Here is a 25,990-nt window from a genome sequence, read left to right as displayed (position 1 = left end):
ACGAGATCAGGGAAACTGACTGTCCTGTAATCAAATTTTGGCAGTGTTTATTTTATTTCAGATTATGGATGAAAGGTACAATAAATCATATGACGGGGAGTGTTAATAAATAAATAAAACTCCGTGGAAATATGCACTGTGATAGAGACGCCAAAATTCTTTCGGGACGTGATGCAAGTTTTCTTTCTTTTTTTTGGTTGACTGTTTTCAGACATTATTTTTTCCTTTTTTCGTCGTTTTTTTGTTTCACGCTTTCCGTGTGGCACCGGGCAGTCATCAGTAAGCGTAAGCTGCTGAAAAAGAGAAATGCGTTGATCAAATATGAAAAGGAACGACAATCACGTGCGCTTATGGAAAAATATTAAATGAGAAAAACAGCATTTGAGAAATCACAAATCGTGATGTCGATTTAATCAATGCAACGTCGAGATAAGCGCGATTCTTGATTTATTATTTTTCCATAATTTTGAGGTTTCTACCGGAGGAAGTGTACAAAATAAATTAACATGCGACGTTCAAGATAAATGCGGTATTTTTAGAGAAAGATTTGACATTTAACGTGCTTGGCAGGAATCCTCAATTAATCTTGAAATTGTTACACGTCCTCTTGTAGAAATGTTCAGAAAATTCACCAGAACAATTTTATGGAATTGTGAATACAATTTACAGTTAAACATTAGAAAACATAGGTGTTTACACGTCCTCGTCATACGCGGTGTAATGTTTCGACTATACTGATGGCAGTTAGTCCTTTATAAATATAACGTGAACACGGTATTAAGGCATTAAACATCATTTGCTAAATATGAGTCTAAATTTAACACAGCAAGCTGAGAAAACCTAGCAAATTACAAGTGGTAACATGAACTACTCTACGCGATATTTAATATATATTGATATATTAGCCACTACATCGAACAGAAATATTACACCGTGAACGAGGCCCCCTTGGTACACTCGTCTGGGGGTAATTGAGACATAAGTATTCGACACACAAGTGTCTCTCACTGGAAAAAGAAAAACTCAACATGTGATGTACAGAAAAACGAGTAAGATGATGGTTCGTAAAATGTAGACTGTCAAATCATATACAGACCGTCGTGAGAGATGTCGATTGTAAAACAACTTTGTGATTAGATGATTATGCTACCGATTACGTGAGGAATTAGGATGATGCTTCGTTAACGAAACCCTTCGGCTACGACGCTTCTGGACTGTCGCTCCCGTCCTCGAGGAGAGCCGAGAACGACTCGTCTTTATGCTAAACGCCGAGCCCACAAGCGGTGAGTGCTATGGTTTGCGAATGGTAATAATCCGCGAGTGATACATACAGTGATGCATTGATTTTAACACTAGAAGGTGCACTAGCTTTCGTTATATTGAAAAGTCGTTGCATCGTCTTTCTCGCGCTGCTACTTTAACTCGCATGACAATTGAATTGATAAAATTAATACCAGATGTACGAATAAACTTATCGTCTCGCCTCCGTCGATGATTAAAGATCCATAAGACTTCTAGCCATTTGAAAAAGTTACTCGAGTCACTGCTCTCGGCGAGGAGTAAACTTAAAAGTCTTCTAGTGTTAACAAATAAATGCGGCAAATGTGTATCATGCAACGATCGTGATTTGCGGAATGGAGCTTTCTTTTTAATCACTGTACAAATATACAACTATTTCACCACTGGGGCAGGCAAGATACTGTCGGGCACGTACCGCGTGTTCGAGATTCTGTCAGCGGCTCCTCGGCCGGAGTAATGGCTCGGTAATTAATAATTGCCACAAGGATTAGGGTACATTCTTGTAACGCATTCTGGGGAAAACATTTGGGAAAAAACAGTCGAGTTAATACACGAGTGTAATTGGAGTTACGCGAGGGGAGGAACGCATCTTCCGCGCTGGGACAATCGGTGATTTACGAAGATGAAGAACACGCGTGGTAGCCCAAGGGTTAAAAGAGGCCCGAATTCTCTCTCATTCAAACAGCCGTCGTCACACGGGCCTATTACGATGTGTGTGTGTGTGTATATATACAGTATATACGCTGCTCACTCATTTGTTACGTTCTACTTGCATGTTAATAGCGAGCGTAATACGCTTGAAATGACGCAGACGTTTTCGGAATCGTGATGCGCCACCACTATCCCCGCCGACTCTGATTGAGATTATTGATTGTTTGACTTATTAAACGAGTAAATGGGGTGCGAGGGATTCAACACTTCGACCACTTTAATCTCTTATCGCTCACTTTTTTTCGCTTAATACGTGGTACGTTTATTATACCACGGGCTGGTAAAGTGAAATCGTGGAACTGGCTGCGAATAATAGTAGTATAACGCTCCTGAAATGATAGACATTCGTTTGCTGTAGCATCGGTCTCATTACATTAAATCTGCGTCGGACACTCTTGGTTTCAAATTCGATAGAGTCGAGTCTGTCGTTAATCACTTGTCTCTGGTGAGATCTCAAACAAGACAGAAATAAAAAAAAGGAAGAACGCGCCTGAAAGGTGTCTGAAGGGTACTTGCAACGTTGAGGCACCTTTCGGACGTTCTTTCACATTTTCTTTTCTCTACTCGTGTGTGTTATTCAGTTTGCATCGTGCGACGTTCGCCCTCAAAGGAAAAGCACCCACTTGGAGAGCTAAGCAAGAATAAAATTTCGCAGTCTGTCGAAAAATGTGGAACGCGTTCAAAAAACAAAGCTGCCCGAAATGCCACTTTCGCCAGCGTTGGCACCAGGTGTTTTCAATTTTACAGTTCGACGAAGCTGATGGCACGGCCTGTGCCAAAATCATTAGCAGTATCGTCGAGGTGCCAAATATCTCCGTATGGCCGCGTTTGTATTTTCGATCGGCGTGACAAGTGAAAGGATATTCCGACCCGTTTTCCGACGTCACGACTGGCGATTACTTCTATCACTTGATTCGTGCTCGAACTAGCCGACTCAATTTTGCGAGAGAAATTAAATTCGATCGTGTTAGTTTTCAGTGTTAAAAATTTTACTTAAATGTGCAAACAGATCTCATCGTTTCGCGCGATTGAAAAATACCTTCACGTGTCACACGTTCGGGAGGAGATCGAGATTCGATCGATTCTGCCATTAAAGAATAATCGAGAGAGAAGCTTTCGCCAGTAGAAACGTTCTCCTAAATGTTTAATGGTGTCGATAAACGTGAAAAATTATCAAAATCCATACCGAGACTACGGCTATTCTACTGGTAAAAAGATAGACGGCTGAGTATGAGTTCCAATAGCTCACGTATATTACGAAAACGAATGGAAATGCAAAACACTTCTTGTGCGAAAAATATCTCGTCTTTCGTAAGACAGTGGTTAAACTGTAATTTAATAATGTATGTTAAGTGCATGTTAAGAAAATGCATTGTGTTCTAGACTACTATAACTTGCTGTTTGACGAATAAAATATTACGTAAATTTTCAGTAAGTCGTGAAATTTTAACAACAGCTCTTTGCCATCGTGCGATACTACAATAATATTTTTTTCTCAACATTCTGCAATAGTAGTCTAGATTTAGATGCGTATTTGCGATTACGAATGTCCCTTTAAGGAAATTAAAAAGCACCAGTAATCGCAGATATTGCAATTGCTGACTACAGGATTAACCAAAAAAGATTTTACCAAGAGGCTGTCTAAATATTCGATTTTATTTTACTAAAGATGGCCGTCTTTCAGTACGGTTTAAAATTCAGAATTGAAATGATTTCAACGCGTAGCATGTCAGCCACGATCAAGCGGAAATTTCGCAATGCTTCGACATCTTTTAATAGCATCTGTAGTCAGTGTTTGTCAACGACCAATGCCACTCCACGTCACACGAATTTGCGCAATCGTCATTTGACGCGAGCGTATATTTTTGTTTGAAACAAAATTGCCGTTAGTGTTGAATACAATCGACGGAATGCATCATTGTTAATTTATTTTCTTGGTCTGATAATTAAAAATTGAGCCGGCATTGGTCTTTGATCGCAACGAAAACGAACTGTGCGTTATTCGAGCTAGAGGGTCAGCGGGCATACATACCGAAGGGCCTGAAGGGATGTCGGCTCCACAGATAGCTACGCTTAATTGGACTGAGATAGCTGTCTCTCAGAAAGAACGGCGTGCGATATTGAGCGTAATTCGGAATATAGGGCGCGTAGCTCGGGTACCACCATGGGTCCCTAGTAAACGCACTGATGGGTGCCATTGGTGATGGTTCCAGGAGATCGAAGTACGGCTTCTTGCGCAGCAAGACTGACGGACGTGGCAACAAGAAGTCGTCGTCCACGAGATTACCTGCGCGTGAGATGAATTTTATTGGGATTGCGATTGCAGACTGGCACGCGGACGGCGCGCTCGGCTCTTGCCGAGGTAGGTAGATATTGTTTATAAATATATACTGGTTATGTAAGGCTGTATACGCGACTGTAAAGGAGCCTTCGGGCTTCACTTGTGCGCTAGAACGAAATATTATTAGCACTGATTGTTTAGCAAATGCTACGACCCACCAAAGCAGCTAGAATGAGTCAATCTCTTTTTTAAGATGAAATTCAGAAGGGGTTTAATGTCAAACTCGTTTTCAATCAGTTTTAAATGGTCGAACGATATCGGTGGAAAAAAGGATTATTAAATCTAATATTTAAATCTTCCAGTTCTTTCTTTCGAAAAATAAAATCTGCCTTCGTTTTGCACGAGATCGAAAACTAGAAATCAATTCGTTATCACCATTTTGCCGATTTCTTAGATTCTGGTAGGAGTAAAACGTGATAAATTACAAAAAATTCAGATTAAACTGACATTTATTTGTTAGTTTAATTTTCTTCTTTATTAAATTCTCGTCGCTGTTTTACTTCTCTACTGACAAAAATTTATAAGCAAGTATAACAGAAAAACTACATTAATTTACATAAATGTTAATTGGAATAAAGTTATTTTAGTTTTTAAATAAACAGAATTTAATAATTCTTGTTAAGTAAAGCGTTTATCTATTTCAATCATTAAAGTATTTTACGCAATCTACATGGAACAGTTAGTATTTTTATTAGTAATAAATATAATTAATCAAATCACAATATTTTCATCGGAATAAAATACGGATATTTCTACAAGATTTTTAAACACTCTGAATCGAACAGAATTAACCGTCGTTTTAGACGATTAATGAGTTGACAAAACAGCGCAAAATATTTTTCGGATCGACCGAAATGTACTTCAATTGCAAAGGAACATTTAGCAACAATTTATTTCGCAAAGTAAGTCCCGCAAAATGTTAGAAACACTTGGCAGCTACTGTAGCTCGGCGCGTGCGTTTTGAATGTGGCGCGGCTGCGCGCCGTACGCGAGGCTCCCGCGCAATCAGTGCTGCCATTCGCACGACGCCACTCGAGCGGGCGACGCGTCTCCGCGAGTCGCTCCGCGTGAATTTTCGACACGCGATTATTCTCTCGACTCATTACAATTAGCAGTTGTAAGTATATCGCGGTAATGATTATCTATTGCGCCAGATATTTCGCGAGACTCCGATTTACCTGAAATCGGGGCGAGACGGCAGGCATTACAAGTCGCTGTTTCTCGTCGCAATTCACGACTAATTACACGCGAATCGAGCATCCGATCGTACATAGCCCCAGCGAGAAATACGGAATATTGAGCGTAAATTCGTTTCTAAAGATATTAGATATTTCGCGGCAGTTATTAGCGACCGAAGTTCGACGTGGTTTCGTGGCGCGGTGGATCGTAACACAAGGTTACCGCGCTATTGTTCATGCAGCCATCATTCGCACGACGACACTCGAACGGGCAACACGTCTCCGCGAGTCGCTCCGCATTATTTTTCGAAACGCGATTGTTCTCTCGACTTATTACTTTCAACATTTGTAAGTACATCGCGGCGATGATTATACGCTGCGGCAGATATTTCGCGGGACTTTGATTTACCTCAAATAAGAGCGAGACGACAGGTATTACAAGTTTCTAATCGCAATTCACGAATAATTGCACGCGAATCGAGACGATCGTATAGAACGTGGTACATGTACGCGATAATAATTTCGTTCATTCAAGTCGATCAGAAATATTATTTGATTTACCTCAAATAAGAGCGAGACGACGGGCATTGCAAGTCGCTGTTTCTCATCGCAATTCACGATTAATTACACGCGAATTAAGTGTTTGTGAAAATCTTGTAGAAATATTATTGCGCCGATCGTATAGAGCGGTACATGTACGCGATAATAATTTCGTTCATTCAAGTCGATCAGAAACGCGAGAGACGAAATATTGAGCGTAAATCTGTTTCTTAAGATATTAAATATTTTACAGCAGTTAGTAGCAGCCGAAGTTCGACGTGGATGTTTTTTTGGTGGCACGTCGGAGCGTTGTACGTACACAAGGTTATCACGTGATACACAAGGTTACCCCGCTATTGTTCATGCTATCATTCGCACGGCGACACTCGAACGGGCAACGCGTCTCCGCGAGTCGCTCCGCATTATTTTTCGAAACGCGATTGTTCTCTCGACTTGTTACTTTTAACATTTGTAAGTACATCGCGGCGATGATTATACGCTGCGGCAGATATTTCGCGGGACTTTGATTTACCTCAAATAAGAGCGAGACAGCAGGTATTACAAGTTTCTCATCGCAATTCACGATTCATTGTACGCGAATCGAGCCGATCGTATAGCGCGATAATAATTTCGTTCATTCAAGTCGATCAGAAACGCGATAGACGAAATATTCAGCGTAAATCTGTTTATCAAGAGATTAAATATTTCGCGACGGTTATTAGCAACCGAAGTTTCGACGTGGATGTTTTTTGGTGGCACGCCGGAGCATTGTACGTACACAAGGTTATCACGTGATACACAAGGTTACCCCGCTATTGTTCATGCTATCATTCGCACGACGACACTCGTACGGGCAACGCGTCTCCGCGAGTCGCTCCGCATTATTTTTCGAAACGCGATTGTTCTCTCGACTTGTTACTTTTAACATTTGCAATTACATCGCGGCAATTATTATTCGCTGCGGCAGACATTTCGCGCGAACCTGATTTATCTCAAGTAAAGGCAAGAAGACATTACAAATTATCGTTTCATCGTAATTCGCGATTATTACTTGTACACGAATCGAGTCGATCGTACATGGCGGTGCGCGTTTTCTTTATCAAAGTCTGTGAGAAACGCGAGAGACAAAATATTCAGCGTAAATCCGATTCACAAGATATTAAATATTTCGCGACAGTTATTAGCGGTTGAAGTTCAACGTAGATGTTTTTTCGTGGAGCGTTGACACAAGATTTACGTGCTATTATCCCTGCTATCATTCGCACGACGACACTCGAACGGGCAAACGCGTATCCGCGAGTTAAGTGTTGGGACTTTAATTTACCTGAAGTAAGAGCGAGACGACAGGTTACACAAGTTTCTCATCGCAATTCACGATTAATTACACGCGAATCGAGCCGATCGTATAGAGCGGTACATGTGCGCGATAATAATTTCGTTCATTCAAGTCGATCAGAAACGCGATAGACGAAATATTCAGCGTAAATCTGTTTTTCAAGAGATTAAATATTTCGCGACGGTTATTAGCAACCGAAGTTTCGACGTGGATGTTTTTTGGTGGCACGCCGGAGCGTTGTACGTACACAAGGTTATCACGTGATACACAAGGTTACCCCGCTATTGTTCATGCTATCATTCGCACGGCGACACTCGAACGGGCAACGCGTCTCCGCGAGTCGCTCCGCATTATTTTTCGAAACGCGATTGTTCTCTCGACTTGTTACTTTTAACATTTGCAATTACATCGCGGCAAAGATTATCCGCTGCGGCAGACATTTCGCGCGAGCTTGATTTACCTCGAATAAGAGCGAGAAGACATTACAAATAACCGTTTCATCGGAATCTTACAATTAGTATCGTAGTAATAGCGATACACGTACGCGATAACAGTTTCGTCGATCGAAGTTGGAAACGCGGGAGATATTCAGCGTGAACTAGTTTCATATTATTTAATGTTTCGACGCAGTTGTAAGGTGGCCGCGCGCGGATAAAGTAGAAGAATTAACAGTGCTCTGCATTCTTTTGCAAGGTATTCTTTTTCAAGTACAATTATTCGTTGTGATCGAATGAGTCTACTACTCCGTACGATTTGCTGCAGTCGAGGACTTGTAATGCCGATCGAAATAAACGTTTTTCCCGCGATTTGCAACGAAAGAATCGACGATATACAGTGTGAATTAAGAATTATTAATACGGGCGATAACCGGACTTTTCTTTAGCAAATTCTATCTGAACTTAGATTTGAAAGAAGATATCTTTTTTTGGTATAATTATTTTACGCATTTAATATATTTCTTGAAGACTTTAAGTGTCTGGTGGATCGAGAAGAACAGGATGCCGAGATTTCCCGAAAATAGAGATGTGTTGAAGCGCGCGCGATTATTGCATTATAACAATCGTCTCGGGAGTGTCGTGTAAGTGAGCGTCGTGCGAATAGTTAGCGCGAGTGAGTGCCCACAACCTGAGAGGAGGTGCAGGTCTAGGAGAGACATCGGGCGACAGCGGAGCAACCCTGGGGTGAGCTATTTACTTTTCATATATTTTTTGACAATTTAATTGCCTATTGTTTCGTATTCCTTGGTTTTCCTTGTCGTTTTATTTCAATATTTCATTTGAATTTAAATGAACATTAGAACAAAGAATTGAAGGAAATTTTTACTTGTAAAATTAGATCTTTCACTTGAAAAAAAAGATTTAAAAAATTATATAATTATTTTAAATATTTGCCTGAAATACGAATACAACATTTAATCAGCAAAATGGATAATCTTTAAAGTATTAATTATTTTGAGCGTTGCTCTAATTTGGATCTTACATTTGTATGTTATATAGATCGTGGTTAACATCTTACAACACTCCGCTGCTTCGCGGCGTATTGGTGAGTCAAAAATTAACTTTCAAATTTAAGTAATAGATCTGTGAAAATTATATGAGGTATATTCGTAAAATGTAACTAAATTTACATAAGGATGTACAATTTAAATTGTGAAAATTATATGAGGTATATTCGTAAAATGTAACTACATAAGAATGTTACAAATAAGCTTGAAGTCTCACAGATCCGTTATTTCGGATGGATGGGCTAGAATAAATTAGGATAAATATTTAATATTGAATGTACAGTTTATTCTTCAATGTGTTATTAATGTGTTTCATTATACGGTAGAAGCTTAATTGACAATCATAGTCATTCGAAATTTTACAAGTTTAAATAATAAAAATAATGAAATAGTTACTTTGGCTAATTTTTTAGTATCAAGCATATTATTATAACTAAATTTTTGAAATGCATTGCTTACGTAAGTAGTAAAAAATAAGGAAAGAGATAAAGAAGTTTAATAATTTTACAAATCATAGTAAAATGCTGATATTATTGGAAGCTACAGTTTGCATTCAAGTTTCTTTAAGATACTTATTTAGACATTGAAGGAGATGAAAGGATAAGACGATATTTTATTCTCTCAGGAACCTATAAATTGTATTCTTTTTGTTAATATTATTTATTCTTATGTGATACTCTGATCTTATCCAAATTTTTTTAGCCCATTCATTTATATTTATTATCATTGAATACGTCAATTTCTTACGATGCGATAAAAAACTGCAAATGACATATTTATTATGATGTCAGTGGTAAAAGAATATGCGTAATTTGGGCAACAAATAATGCATTTACGCTTTATACTCACCGTGAATATCGAACAATCGTTTCGTACTGAGCGGTGGGCTTAAATGACGAGCCATAAGCGGTGATTTGCTCGGGTAGAGTCTGTCGATGTCCGCCAAACGGTTCAGATGGTCATTCCAAGCCTTCTCAGCGTCGAATGGTCTCGCTGTATCGTATAATTTTGTCATGTGTGAAAATGAAGGCAAAAGTCAATCTATTTACAATTTCGTTCGTACGTGTTTTTCGACGAATGCGTCGCGAACACCTTTTCTAATTGATTTAGAGATACTAAATTAAAAAAAAAAAATTTTAGCTACATTATTGGTCAAATAATTTCGCTAGGATATTTAAAACTGCTAAATTAAAATTAGTTTTCCGCATTCGCTACGTTTCGTCCAAAAGGAGTATATCGATCAATGTGTAACGTCGAGAATCCGCGAAAAGCTTATATTATTTAGACTTTTAATATGCAAATATTGCATATCAATATACGATAGATATTTAAATATTAATCCCGAGTGGTCAACGAAAAATATATCGGACTTCTCGTCGTTAGGTTTACTTTAATAAAACTGGTAAGCGCATAGAGGAATGATGCAATTAATTTTAAGAATTCGTTATATATTAGAGATAAATAAATTAAGATTGCATCTAATTAGAACTGCATCATAATTACTTTGCCACGTGTACAATATCTAAAAATGTTTTATATCATATCGAATATTACCGATATTATTAATTATTGAAAATATTATTAAAAATCTATCATATAATATACTATATATGTGATAAAATATTTAATGTGTCACTACATACAAATTCCTTTTTGCGCTACCAGGAAAAATATATTGAAGGAAAAAAGACACGGAATTAATTAAAAAATATCTCTAAATTACGCATCTAAAGGGTAGCATATATCTTTCTTTTTTTTAATTGAAGTATATTAATAATTAATGTCACAGTATAACATTTCTTGATACTCGATATAAAAATTGACATAAAATCATGTTCGTTCAATTTGCTAATGTGCTTCAATTTTTCTGATAGACAGATAATTGATAGGATTTTTAGGATCTATTTTGGCGCCTAATAGCAAATATTAATTTGATTGAATTCGTTCCCATATGGCCCAAAATTCGCCAAATCGATCTCTGTTTTTACGTTCCATTTTCTCTTCTCTTAGTGTTTTAGCGAATAGGCGTTTTGATTTTTAATTTGCAGTATCCGCTTTCGCAATAATAATAATTTCGTATTAGACACATACACATACATACATCATGCACGAAACACAGCTAGTATTATTAAATTATGATGAATTATTAATTTAAGGTAGATCGGGAATAATTTGTCACAAGTTACTTTTATACGAACATATTGTACAATTTTGTTAAAATTCTAAAAATTACAACTTACACTAATGGTGGGCGGGTTTTTTAAAAATATAATTAGCGAGAAGCTTCGGAACTTTGATTTGCGATACTAACTGGACAAGCTGTTTCAAACTCTCTCTTAAAGTTATAGTTTGATTCGTCTATAGGAAATGTGGGAAGTTAAAATACTAGGGTTTTGTCCCCGTTTCTTCATATCGTTGTAAGCCGTGCGCGTCTATTAACAATAAGTATCAAGTATCCTCTGTAATAGAAAGTCTATTATCGGAAGCTAGCGTCACACACGAGTCCGTGTATAAAAAGAGTCAGTGCTGTGACCAAAAAAAAAATAGCATGACGTCACGTAAAGTGAAAAAAAGCATACTAACCTTGTGGAAAAAAGCTGCTTCAAAAAGTCGGCGACGGAAAAAAGCTGCGTCATTTTATTAAAATTCGTAATGGAAAAGACGACGATCTGTACTGCTAAAATGCGATGACTCATTGTCAGATGCCTGATTATGTGCAATGACGGCTATACTAGGGCTCGCCAAACTTTCTTTTTGCGTGATTATTAATCGGTCACTATCATTTAAGCTAGTGGGAAGCGTGGCACTAGCGATAACTATCGACAGGCTATCAATTAATTTTCGATCGTTTTCACTTTGTAACGTACGCTATCGCTGAACAGTAGCTCTAATATTTTGCAAGTGTTATTAAATTTATAATCCAACCTAAATATTTACCGATCACTTAGTAGTTTTTAGTATAATCTTTCTTCGGTAAAACGTAAATCGATGTTTTAATAATTTCCATTTCTCCGTTAAAAATCTTTTAATAGATGAATATTGCGGGCATGATAGTCTTCTTTCGTTATTAATGCTGCACTGATAATTTACCAACTGTCTACCATTTGTCGTAAGTCAGTTAATCGCCCACACTCTGCCGAAGCTTTCTAAGCTTGAATAAATGACGTAAAATTCTTCGTTAAAGATCGGTACGTACTAAAATCCAGGTGTGCAATCCGACGTAAATTATGTACAGTATTCGTGGCGATCCTCTATGAATATTGCGACGATCCGTATACGTCCATGTAATCATCATAGATTAGCAATCGTTAATTATGCAACTCCAGTCATGAAGAAATTATGTTTGGCGGAGGTGGATCACTTAAAAGCTAGAAAAGGGGGTTCTAGGGAGGCTGGGGATCGAAAATATTAACGAAAGAAAAGTACATGCCATATCCTGAAAAAGATAGAAATTTCTGGATCTGGTTGTAATTAATTGCACGTTAATTTGTCCATTGTTAGTAAATACGCGTGCATGTATTATTGCCGATTAGAGCATGTATTAAAAAGAAACTTTCGATTTTTCTCTTCTCATCACCTCGGATCTCCCATAATCTGACTTTATAAAAGAATTTCTATTCTTTACGTTTATTGCGGTAAATGCACAAATAATGTAAGTAAAGTTGAAAAGTGTACGCCTTCTTGAAAACAGTTTTAGTAAATTATATCGGTGTAAGTGTACTTTTGTTTGTATATTTGTACGGTATTTGTTTTACTGCACTTGCACTGCGATAAGAAGAAGTTGAACAATTTTCATAGGGAGACAGGCGATGATGTTGCATCTGAAAAATCGGAAGCGCACGAATTAGAACGCGCAAGCGTCGAGAGAAAATTTCCAGCTTTTTCAAGTTTTGGCGGCCATGTTCTATGTCAGTTTATTTCTTCATGAAAACCTTTTCGAAAAGGAGAACTTTTCCGCACGTCACTTTTCCGCCAGTTCTGCTCGAATACGCATGATTTACGCATGTAATATCCCTTTCCGACACTAGTACCATGCGCTTATCACACACTCTGCGCCAACCGCAGTTCCACCTTGTTTTATCATATAATTATTTACTAATTCATTATATGATACCGTGCTGCTTAAAGTAGCGCGTATGACAATCAGAAAAGTCAGCTTTTCCATCGCTTTATCCCATTTTCAATTCGCTGTTTTATATCTCCTTTTCGGCTCATTCGGTTTTTCGCAATCAAGCTGCGACCTCCACCTCAGCTGCAAGAGTTAAGGATTCCTGAATACCGCATGCGCGCATCCTAACCTTGTGAATGTCTCATGTTGCACATTACGTTAAAAATCGAACAATAGAGTGCAAAACGCGCTACAAAAATTTGTATAAAAAGAAACGAATATTCTTTTCAATTGTTGCTTTTATAAAGAAATGAACAAAATTAATGCAATAAGTCTTTATTATATTTAAAGTAATTTACTTGTATTGAAATATATTTGATATATTTTAATTATTAATATATAGTAATAAAGCGATATATTAATAATTATATTAAAATATTAAATATATTTATGCCTAAAAATAAATTTATTGCTACACCTTTACTTTGCAATGTTATATAATATTGTTAGGCTGGAAAAGAGATAAAAAATACAAAAGTAAAATTTTTCACAGTAAAGATATTTTTTTGTAAAAAAAATTCATTCGTAGCGTCTTGAATTCTTAGCTTTCTGTTGCACTCTCGTAAATTGAATGTTCGATTTCAGTTTTCAATCGCAATAGCCAGTGTGTCCAAATATCTTGATATTCTTTTTTTTTCGTGCTGAGTTTATATCCGTGAAAAATCGCGATATTCTTTCTCGACGATTAACTTAACTCTTAACTTATTAAAAGAAAGAAAGGAAGGAAGGAGTGTGTACTGGCTATGTGCTCCGGATTGCGGTGAGGGATTGTCTTGTATTATCAAAAAGCGTGTATTATTATGGAAGTAATAAATTATAGTGTGACTGTGTAAGATGTAAACCGATGTGTACGTGACTGTTGCTATATTTAATTTTTATACAAAATCCTGCGTATAGTATTTACGTGGTGATTAAAAATACATATATTCTAAATGCGTTATATGTACGCTAACATTTAACTTATCTTAATGTTTAAACTATTGCGCGAGTAAAATATAATCAATGGTCAGATCAAAAATGTGCAAAAATGTGCAAAAATGTGCAAAAAACAGTAATGAGAGTAAAATTACTAAAAAAATTTTATTACTCGTTAACAAAATTGTTTCTCTATAACATTCCACGTTACAACGATTATATCAATCCGTTCGATAATGAAACATTACATTTGACTGTAATTAATATAAGACCGTTATAAAAAATTTGTTAAAAAGATCGCGGCTTAGTACTTTTAAAACAGCATTACATTAGCGATTGCAAAAATTACGCGGAAGAATTTTATTAGACGCCAAGCGATTACTTGCTTCTCTCTGTGGGTGAAAGAGTGCATACGTATGTATTGTGATATTTATAATTGTGAGGGATCATTTAAGCGGGATTATTGAGATCGTGCATGACGTTAGTTGATCGTGTTTCGTAAGCAATGACGTCGCGCTCGGGAGGTGAGCGCGATTCGCTCTTTGGTCTCCCACTTTCGAGAGATCTGTTGGCGTCTAAGGTCGCTCAAATCGATGATGCGATTCAGTACGAGCCACTTGGTGGGTCTAGCGCCTGGAAATCAGAAATCAGAATCTCTGCTCAGCGGCGTGCGAGACCGCGCAAATCGACAATGATACCCAACTCTGATGATGACTCGGAATCGTTACTGGACATAACGTAGGAAATGCTTTCTCTCTAGAGACGAGTCACAGGGCGGCACCTCGGGTACGCATGATCCACGTGTGATCCATGAACGATGGAACGGTGAACGATGGGGCGATGATCCGTGATGCTTGAATGCTCGATTCAACTTATTAGGCGTGGTATCAATAATGGTCGATCCGTTGATATAATTACTCGTTCCAATTGGATAGTTAATTATTAGAAATATGCGATGATTATTAGAATGAAGGTATTTTATAAATTATTACGGAAAGATCTTTTTTTTCACTTAATTTAATTGTGCTGACTGATGAAAATTTGGGAGAATATTTCTTCAAAACTGATCATTTCGATATTATTCGAATGGTTCTTTTTTTATTTAAGATGATAAATTATATTTATGTGCCATAGTGGTTTAAAATTTATCAAATTAGAAAGCTGATGTGATAATGAGAAGCGATGTTAATTTAACTTTGTAGGAAAACTTGAAGCGATTATGAAACTTGTCACAATTTGAACATCGAATATATTAAATATTGAAAGTACAATATGGTTTCAATTAATTAGTGAAATATTTTGAAGGTATTACAATCCGCCTCGAGTTTTCCCTAATCGTGTTTATATGATGGAGCATTTTTGTCGTAAGTTTATGTCATGTCGATCTGAGTTCGGTCTCGATCAATCGATTAGGATTCAAAGACAGGGGATGTAGCTCTGAAGTGGAGCGTCGCGAGGCAGAGAAGTCTTCAGATATTGAAACATATTGTACATATATTTATACGTACGTAAATGTGTCCTCATATAGCGATATAAGTATAATAACTTAGATACAAAGAGAGACGCGTAAAGTAATTAGTATTACACATGGCATATGGTATGAAGGTAGACACGATTATTATTAACGATTTACAGTGAGAATGAACAAACGGTTTGATTGACACGTATACGTTCAAAAAGTGCATACGCATTTTACACATCGGAGTAGTAGCGACACGTGGCGTAAAATCGGGGTTTGGGGGGAGGGCGAGGTTGGCGGGAAGAGTGGCATGTCCGTATTGGATAGTTTCTTTTCTTCTCGGTTAAAAATGTGCAGGCAAGGTGGAGGGTAAGAATGTGATGTACGGTACCTCTCCGGGGAGGCGTTTCTGGCTTCTGAGAAAGGCCCGGAGAGTCGCGTGCATGCGTATATAAGATGCGACGATGTCTTTCTCACGAGAATGATCGTTCATTCCGTTTGTTCCGGTTTATTATTTTCTTTTCGTCCCCTTCAGTACGCCGGCCAGAAGCCAAAAGCACCGGGTTATACATCGAGAACTTAATCTAGGAAGGTCCACGAGAACAAGTGTAGTTATCTGTTAACACATTTCGGTACGGTACGCCTTGGTGATTCTCATAATCCATTCTCTGCGTTCATGCCTTTCCTCCGTTTCTTACTCCCGTGTTTCTACTCTACTTCTGCTCGTTCCGTTTTTCACCGCGCTCCTTGTCTCCCAATTTTTTTTTCTCGTTTTCTCTCTCACATTCTCTCTTTCTCTCTGTTCCTCTCACACTCCCTCTCTCACTCTCGTTCGACATCGAGGTATTATAAGAGTTTTCGTTTCGTTTCGCGCTTTCGATTTTTTTTTCTAAGACGCCGTTCACTCTCTTTTGGACTCTTTTGGTCACAGTTCTTTAGTACGTACCGGGGGTGAAGCGTTCTACGGGTTTGTACTGATGGGGATACAGCTGCCTTGGCGAGTAACCGTAGATCTCACGGTGAACGGGTAAATACCTGGAAGAGAGAGAGCGAAAATCTAATCGCGTTAATATTTCGCCGACTCGGGGAATGCATAGATAATTCATAATAATCTAATATTTAACATTTCCAAATTTTTCATTTTCCCCCTTTGCTTAATCAAATACAATACTAAGAGTTATTAAATTAGACATATATTTCACCATTGATTATTATCACACTAGAAAGTAGGAGTAAAATTTCGCGAAGTAGGCCGACACAGATATATTTAGATTTCCGTATTTTTGGATGCCTGCCAAGAATCGATTTACAAGACATATCTAGAATACATCCGTTGTAGAAAAATAATGCGTTAAACGTATTTAAAAGAATGCGACAATGCGATTCCGAATTGTATTTCGACATTCTGTAATTTAGCTAATAATTTTAATATGTTTCCAACCATTTTATCCGTGGCGAGAAACGATGGCGAACGAAAAGAAAATAATTCCCGTACACACCTGTATCCGGGAACATTAATACGGTCGGCTGCGTGAATCGGGTTTTCGTAGATTGATTTTCCATACGGCCACGAGGTGGAATGCAGCTCAGGAAAATCCGAGCGGAAAATGCTGCGGGGCCTGTGAGTGTGCTCGGGAGCTCTGATGTCGTCAGTGCCTGTTTTCGTTTCGATTTTCATTAAAAATAAATCCTCCCCATGTGTTTTGTACGCCGAACAATGTGCGATATTTAAATTAAATTAATAAACGATTGGCACGAACTGATGAGCTAAACGTACATCTTGAATTGATTAAATGCCGCGTGAAAAATGGATGTGTGACAAGATGTGCCCATAAGAAATTTTTAGCAATGTTTACGCATCTTTGCTTTATATGTGGCAAACGATGTAAAGCAAGATGCGTAAATATGTGTAATCGTGTATAAATCCGGCGCGCATATTTGTTGAAAATTGGAAGAGAAACGAGCAGTTTCCTGCGCATGTGAAGTGACCGTCTCACCTTTCAGGGCCCGTACGTAACTCTGCCAAAATTTCGCCTTTCTTGTGATGGGCTCGTTGCGCCCGATCATATCGAGATTGCTTCTGAATCGCGCATCCATTTTGCCACTCTACTGAACTGCTAACCACACTCGTTCGCTGTAATAAGAACAAAATAGCACGTATAATAATTAGGTTGATCCTCGTCGAGAACATAGCTAGATTTACGCGGAGATAGGAGCGAATACAATTATACGAGAGTATAGTCATTCGATTCTTTATAGGAACTGCTCTTCCTTGCGTGAGAATGTAAAGACCGTGCATGTAAGGATTGCTGAAAAGTTTAAAGAACATGCAGTATATTTCCAAGTTATTAGTTTTCATAAAATTCCAAAGTAGGTTAGATATTGATCAATTGGTAAATAAATTTTTTAACTCGTGTTCGAAAAACTTTAATTTAAGTGATTTAATTAGGATAACGTTGGAAAGTTGATAGCGTTTAATAAACTGTTATGAAGGAAAATTAAAGTAAAACGATTTAAATGAAGGAGAATGCAACAGTTATGCCGCAATTCTCTTTTTCTCAGTCTTTTGCGTGTACGGAAAAGTTAAAAAACTTTAGCAAACAAAGAAATTTAGCAGCAAAGAAATCAAGAAAGCTTCGACTATTTTATTTTCGTATAGGATTAAATGTATTAAATTATAGAGTTTTTTTAAATACAATCGGAAATGAAGTTTCTATGAAGGAGGTGATAAACGTTACACAAAATTCTCGTGGCTCAAGGTGATTGCATAAGCCACCTTAAATTTAACGGCTTGCGTAGGTGCGGCTGTGCTTTTTTAACCTTGCCTCTGTAAACTGTGCTCCATTTCCGCAATCCATTATCATGACGCAGTCATTCTCTTTATTTATTCATGATATAAGCCAATCCTGGCAGACGAATCTGTATATCGATCGAAGTTTAATTAATTCTCTTTCTTTTTTTCTTTGTCTTCTAACGTTACTTTTTAAATTGGTTAAAATAAAAATTGTTTAATAATGTTAAAAGATAAAAGAAAAGCTAAAATAGAGAAGACATAAATCAACTCTTCTTTTCCACCTACAATGTTATTTCAATATTTTTCAAGTCACAAAAATTATTATAATACTATAACGTTATTTTTAAATTGAACTGACGAAATGATAAATTGATGTCAAATTCAGATTTGTAATTCGGAAATTGTCACGTTGTCGCGTCCCGTTTTCGATCGCGTGAGAAAGCAAGATTGGTTTCTTGCGTTGGCCAATAGCAGTCTGTGACACAAAACGGGAGCGTCGTTTTTCTTTTTGTTGACGCAACGGATGCCGCTAATTTTAGCGTCACGCGTACTTTATAGTCGCCCTGGATCGCCCGAGCGGTTTCGCAGATATTCCTGTTTCATTCTCGGCGGGAATGACTGAAGGTCGTGAAGATGAAGTGAAAATGAGGTTACACGTTGTAGTCGTATTTTTAAAAAAATCTGGCTTATTTGTATTAAGTGCATGTATGTGAAATATGATTTCGGTATACGACGTCACATTTTAAGTATGCATAAATATCGGAATTACGTAGATTGCATTTTTTTCTTATAAAAATAATATCAAAATTATAAAATTCTATTTTCTTCGTTGAAATTCTGACTGTTAGCTTCAAGATTTATTGCGACAAATATTATCACATGTCTCAGTGGTCGAATTGATGAGACGTCCGCCTACAATGTAGAGAGGCCCAGGTTGAAACCCTGGCTGAGGTAATATTTTTTGCAATAAATTTCTTTAATTAGAATTGGCTAGTTGTGTCGTTCATTAATTTTCCTACATTGGTTAATTATTCACTGGCGACAATAAGTTTAGTCTTGTTACCTTCGAGATTTATATTTTGTAGAAAGTACGAAACGATTATTGCCTTTTGTTTTCAGCATTAATCTTAACAATAACGGTATCAGAATGTTATAATCTTGATGACTTAGAATAAAAAATGTAGAAACGAACGGATCTTAGCAAAAGTTGGGAGAATTAAATTTCGATTAATTTTTCCAAGCTTCGTACAAAGTGAGTTAGAGTTACTCGAGCTGTCGCATTGAACTCTTCACTTCAGTCTTCGAACATTTAGAAAGCATGCGAGGAAGATAAACAGATCACCCATAGCTTTCGTGATTTGTTCTCCAGTCTGCATTCTCGAGTAAGCAAAAAGGAAGGCGTCGCGGCGCCCACAAGCGACGCGCCGTCGTGACGCAAGAGTCCCGGATTCGCGCACCCGCGCGGTCGCTATATTTAGGTTGCCCGGGCCCCGGTCCGTTTTTAGTTGGTAACAGGTGGAAGCGTCGAGAGAAGCTGCACTCGAGGCAGCATAGCCGACGAGTCTCCGTCTGACTTTGACCGATTTTCGCGAACCCCCATTGGAGACTCATGGTACCAGTATGTCCCGACGATAATGACCTCGTAAAACCCCTCGCAGCCATGGCGATTCCACCACCGGGCCTTGGCGAACGTATAATACGAATAATACGAATTTGTCTTCTCTTTTACAATCTCGAATGTGATTATGCCTCGTGAACTAAAAGCATTGTGGCGATTACGTTATACCTGGAGAACTCATTTTTTTTATATCACCAAGAAAAACATAGTTCTATAAAAAATATCTGGAACTCACTAATAATGTGTTAGCAAGATTAGTAAGGCGTGAAAAGAAATCTCTGAAGTGTTCAGAATTATAATCCTTTGACGCGTCGTATCTACTTCCACTAGATCGTCCGAGAATATCTTGACCTTAAAATCGTATCCGCGTGAAAATGAGTCGTGCCACGAGCGCTTGACACGCTAATCAATTTGCGCAGATTTCTACATGTAGAAGTGAACGAAGTTGATCAAACATTTCTAAAAACTAAATATCGTACGTAGCAGCTAATAAAAGAGACATAAAGTGAGCGCGGAGACGAGAATTTCGCGAGGAGTCGCATTTTCGTCGCGTGCGTAATCAGACGACATAGAACGCCGAGAAAATGAAGTCTAAAGATGCAGACACGGGGTGGAGGCAGAAAAGTATTAAATCCTCATTAAATCCGGACGAGCGTAGTAATCTAGACGGCTTCTAAAAATATATATGGCGCGGTCAAATCATCTGGGACGTAGATCCAAAAACTGCAATACGTCCCTCTATTCATACATCCAATTCAAGAACCAGGTTAATTATCGATTAGGTATTTTAATTAACAGACTAATTGCTTGTTACGAATAAATGAGAAAAATTAATCTGTCACGAATATTTCAGTTATATTTAATTATTAATTAATTTAAGCTCGGTGAACGTTATACTGATAATTTTTCATTAGTAACGTCAGTTTTCGATAGGAAAAGAATTATTTTTGTATATTTTTATCAGAACACTTTTGCCTCGTGTTATTTAATCAAGCTATTTTGTGACTTATTGTACGAAATGATAGAAATTCGCGTATGCGTGTCTTACAAATGCATCGTTGCGTTATACGCGCCGTGAAAGACGCGTGACAAAAGGAATTAAATAATCAAGAGGTTTGGCACTCTCTCGCTAACACGTGCGGAGCTTTAGTTGACCCTCCCAACGCGTTGCAAGAGGATTACGGTTTACGACTGCGCTTCCACCTGTCGTTCTAGCATTCTTGGCTGAAAATCTCGCGCTACCCGCCCCACGCGACCTCATAAGACAGCCAAGCTTGACATAATGCGGCTTGATTGAATAATAATACATTATATCCCGTTGAAGTAGAATTCACTTTGAATTAATCCAAGAATAAACTTTAGTCATCTGCGGAACAAGCCGTCCCTCTCTCGCGCCTTATTATTCCGAGTAACTTTACAATTTTTACAAATTAAATAGCTAATGAACGGTTTACAAAATCATCTTTCTATATTAGTGAGATGTGGTGAACTTATTCACACAAGACATTTGAAGCTGTACAATAGATACTTAATTTCTGTTTGCAATAAAAATTCCTAGCTGATAAATTTACTCGTTTATATCTACATACGCGTAGCTTTAGATTAAATTTATCGGTGCCTTTTTAATTGCTGCTAATTAAAATATTGCTATCTTGTTGCAATCTCTAGAGAAAAACGGTTTTTTTTGTTGTTGAGAGAACCTAATGTCGCATAACCAACGACCATTATTAAATATAATATTGTACAACTAATGTGTTATACTTTAACGATTATTTCTGGGAAATAAAAGTACTTTGTGCATATGGCTGAGGTAGAAAGTGTTAGAAACCAACGTTGACGACTTGGCAGGCGAGTGGTCGAACGCGAATTTCCTAAGTGCACGCTTCTTCCGACTTTGCGGAGATCGCGTGACTTGTTAAAAGCCACCGGAGTCCGCGTGACGGTCTCGTAGGAAACCACACGTAGGAAAACTTTCGCGCATCGCGATATTAATGTTGAAACTTTATTGGCATCATGGAGAGAACCGGTGCGTTACGCGATACGCAAGTAGCGGCGGCGCGATAAGTAGTGACGTCCATTCTGGTCAGACAACGTTCGATTATTGTTGCACGCACGAGTTTTTATTACGTGGGTCTTGATGCACTGTTTACGTAAACGTTTGTTCATGCCTTTCGAACGTAATTACTGCGAGTATACAAATACGAGAGATATAATTTCTGGTTGGAAATGTTATTACATTATTCTGCACATAGCCAAAATTAATAAGTGTCGTTTGGGATAATCAATTCTTATTGCGTCGAAACAAGTTACAACATACACTGACAAAAATTTTTTCTAACTAAGTAAATAGATTTACTTACAATTATATTTTTGCTGAAATAAATATTTATTCTATTTAAATAAAAATACAAAAAATTTGAAGGAAATCTATGTATTATATTAAGTAAATTAATTTAAATCATTACATTTTTACAATCAAATAAAGATTTCACGAGATATAGAATGCTATTTATTAAATGAAATAATTGTTTTTGTTAAATAAGAAATTCACTTTTCTTCGCTGTGAAAATTACATCTTAGTAAATTTTATAGAATTAAAATTAAAATGATCTATTCTTTGATATTTAATAAATACTTAAATTAAAGCAATGCATGTTTTAATTTGTTTATTATTTTACAAATTTAAGTTAATTAGCTATTATTAGGAGCCACCTAGTGAATAATTTTCTTGAGCAAAGTAATATTTTTTGGATTAAGATATTTTTGTATCAGTGTAGAAATAATTGAAGATTTATTCGTTATTGTTTTATTTGTTAATTTTTAATTTAATATAAAAAAGGGGGATGAGAATATTTTTTTAATATGCTTACTTTTGGTGCACTTTTACGAATAGGGGCAACGTGTTTCACACAAATGGGATAAAAGGATGGCACACACAGCAGAAGTGTAAATTTTATATTTTACCACAGGTTGGGAAATTAGTTTGTTTCATCAGATAAGTTCTAATTTAAGCGAATGCTGAGGTGTTTTTTCGGGACGGTTAGGTAAACAAAATTAATTTCTAGATTCGATCTCACTTGTTGTGACAGATCTCAAATCGCTTGTCGCGTTTATAACAGTGTTAAATTTGATGTTGACGCAATCAGAAAGTAGTATCGCTCCAATCCGGTCAGACGTACCGATTAAGTTCAGCGGGTCTTACGATTTTCCCTTTGAGCAACGAAACGAAAAAGCTAATAGGGACGTGGAGCTCACATCGCGACGATTAACAGGCAAATTGTTTTGCGTTTTAACAGTAGAAAGAGAACGGCCATAACAGACGTGCATCGGTCTTGGCGGAACGAGCGGATCGGCTATTCTCGGCCGGCGGTATAAATACATGATCGCGCGCGCGCTCGCGTTATGTAAGCTTTAAACAAATCGTTGCCAATTATTATAAACAATCCGCCACTTGCAGGCGATTGGCATAAGCTCGACGACCGTCAGGCGTGGCGCGCTTGTGTTGCACGGGCCTCGAATTGGTATTGCAATAAAAAGGAAACCGTAGACGACGCGTACCGGCCATTGCCAAGTCTCGCTTTCACGAAATTAGAATTCACCGGAGGCGGAGGCGAGAATACGATCGGCAGGAAAAGCGGGGACGATAAATTTCCGACGTTAACAAGGACCGCTTTAAAGTCGTCGTATTCGAGAGATCGTGCACGAGGCATCTTAACTCTTTGTGTTTCAAGCGATTTTTCGTAGTGAAATCATCATCTATTAAGAGCAGATTGTCTCCGTGGATTCTTGTCAATCCGTAAATCTATTTCTCAAGACCAATGTGTTTATTATTTGCGATCGATTGTCAATGATTGATTAATATTAATTTCATAATTTGATGGCGATATTAAATTTATAATCAAAGAGTAAAGATTTATTCTTCTTCGAACTTCGAGATCTAAGAAATTTGAAAATAAAATAACTTTAAATTACCGTTGGGTATCTCTTAAACACGCAAAGATTTAACATTTTTAATTATATAATAAGGTATCGTGACGTTTAAAACAATGTCAATGCCATATTCACACGCATATAGGAAATTAAAATGTGCTTCTGGCAGGGGAATAAATTATCGAATAACTGAATAATCTCTTGTAATGCAATCAACAAAGTTTTATTTGGAAAGCAAATTCAATTTTACAGAAAATTAACAATAACGCGAGAGTATTCAAGTGAAAAAGTAGGTACATATTACGCAATGATACAGGTTCGTTTGTAGCTTGTCCGTCTTTCTGAAAGACTCGGATACTTTTGCGCGATTGTACTCGATTTTAAACATACAGCTGTCAGAGAGGAAACGTCACTTTAAACGGCAACGGGGCAGCAATTTAGTCACGCAAAGCAAAAATAGTGTTCTAGACGTGAGATCACGAATGAGGTCGCGAGTATGCGTAACTGACAGCTCCCTTGCGAGTAAAGACAACATATATTAAAATAACATCAGGCAGCGATATTGATCGATGTAGTTAGTCTACGATCCTGAATTTAAAAATGACGAATCTCGAATGATTATCGTCACTTTGTTGTTATGAACTCTTTTCGAACAAGACATAATGGTAGAACTAGTATTCCACAATCTCTTTCGTTTGTATACATTATCTTTTAATATTATATACAATACATTGAGAATTTAATTAAACCTATTAGTCTAAGTTTGCTTTATCAATCTACAAGCCTTTCGATTAATTAGTGACATCATTAGTTTGTGAATACACGTACTTGTGAGTACACACGTAAAAAAAAGAATAGAATAAAATGTAGAAAACATGGTTGACAGTTAACGTGATTAGCACGCAGTCTTGCGTGGATGGTTAGTGGAAGAGCGAGTTCCTACTAAAGATGTGCGACGCAGTTCGGCAGCGCAGGAGGAGACCACAGGGCGCTTCTTTCTTCACTGTCGCACAGTAGATCGCGGATGAGCGAAACGCGGTTGAAAAATCGCGCCGTTTTTCACGCGATTGAGGGAAAGTCTCTTGCTCCTCCCTTAGGTGCACTCACAATGGCGCTTGTATCGCCCCTCCCTTTTCGCTACCTCTTTCGCGACTTTCGTCGCAGCTAAAACTTCCCCGTAGCTCCCGCGTTTTCTTTTTCCTCTCTCTCTTTCTCTCTCTTTATCTCTCTCTCTCTCTTTCTCTCGAGAAGAAAAGAAACTTTTCGCGCCTGTCTCAGTCGGGGAGAGAAAGAAGGAAAGAGAGACGTAGACGGAAAGAAAGTAAGAAAGAGAAAGGATGTAGACCTTTACCTAAGTATTTTGGGCGACCGTTCGGTTCGGGGATTGGACCTTAGACTGGACCGCTGCCGCCAAAAGTGTGGACTAGTATACCGTTGGTGATGTACACGGTGGCGCCGATCTGGCGACGGGATCCGGGATAAGCCACGCGACATTTATGGCACAACCCCCGCCAACGAGAGACGATTGGTCGAACGGGACCAACGTGGGTAGGAAGATGAGGGAAAGACGGGAAGAGAACAGAATGTGCGCGCCGCAGCATCCGTCGACTCGCCCTCGTCGCAGCTCGACGCACGTCCGCCCGCACTCTAGATTACACGCGTTTCGGATTCGGGACGTTGATGTACTCGTACGACGTATGTCGTAAACCTTGCATCCGAGGGATTGAAAATGCGCACGCGAGTTCTAAGAACATTGCGCAGAAACATAGCGTTATATAACGTTAATGTAAAATCGCGTACGTCCGCGTTTCCTGCGCGAGCACTTGAGAGAATAGTCTCTCTCGTATAGATTTATGAGACTTGTGTCTATGAAATATTAGCCTTTATTTATCTGACAGAGAGAATCGAGATGGCTTTTAGCACGAGGCTATACACGAAAGGCTATAACGCGATAGAAGCTTTTCTCTTAGGAAATGCGCGTACGTCTACACTAGCACGATATTCTATAATATTGCCCGACAGTTGTTTGATACTTTTTGAAACTTACCTCTAATAATATTTTTCGAATTTAGAATTCGATCGTCGCTGTGCGCAATAGACAGTAATTGACAACGGAGTATTTGCTCGCCTTTGACTCGTTTGGACCAACTCTTTCAGTTTCGGTAGCCATTCGCGTTTTATCTGCGACGTAAATCAA

General features: G+C 37.9%; 1 protein-coding gene across 4 annotated transcripts; it reads right to left on the bottom strand.

The window, feature by feature from the left end:
* Positions 1–20: 20 nt before the first annotated feature.
* LOC105568622 lies at positions 21–25,266 on the bottom strand. 4 transcript variants are annotated; one of them, XR_001009442.1, is made up of 8 exons: positions 25,145–25,266; positions 17,449–17,585; positions 16,951–17,107; positions 16,398–16,486; positions 9,759–9,902; positions 4,043–4,297; positions 1,715–1,811; positions 21–293 (listed from the first exon to the last, which is right to left on the bottom strand). XR_001009442.1 is itself a non-coding variant. In XM_012024436.1 (8 exons), the coding sequence occupies exons 2-7, from the start codon at positions 17,546–17,548 to the stop codon at positions 2,257–2,259; spliced, it is 828 nt and encodes a 275-aa protein (XP_011879826.1). In that variant the 5' UTR covers positions 17,549–17,585; positions 24,737–24,760; the 3' UTR covers positions 23–293; positions 2,247–2,256. The 4 variants fall into 4 exon arrangements, 3 of the variants coding, with proteins under 3 accessions (XP_011879826.1, XP_011879825.1, XP_011879827.1); XM_012024436.1 differs by lacking the exons at positions 1,715–1,811; positions 25,145–25,266 and adding exons at positions 2,247–2,339; positions 24,737–24,760 and having other exon boundaries at positions 23–293; XM_012024435.1 differs by lacking the exon at positions 1,715–1,811 and adding an exon at positions 2,247–2,339 and having other exon boundaries at positions 30–293.
* Between the last annotated feature and the right edge of the window lie 724 nt (positions 25,267–25,990).

The sequence above is a fragment of the Vollenhovia emeryi genome, unplaced genomic scaffold (assembly GCF_000949405.1).
Source record: "Vollenhovia emeryi isolate VEMERY1.0 unplaced genomic scaffold, V.emery_V1.0 DF939128.1, whole genome shotgun sequence".
Taxonomy (NCBI): Eukaryota; Metazoa; Arthropoda; class Insecta; order Hymenoptera; family Formicidae; genus Vollenhovia; species Vollenhovia emeryi.
This window is presented reverse-complemented; position numbering and strand designations above follow the sequence as displayed.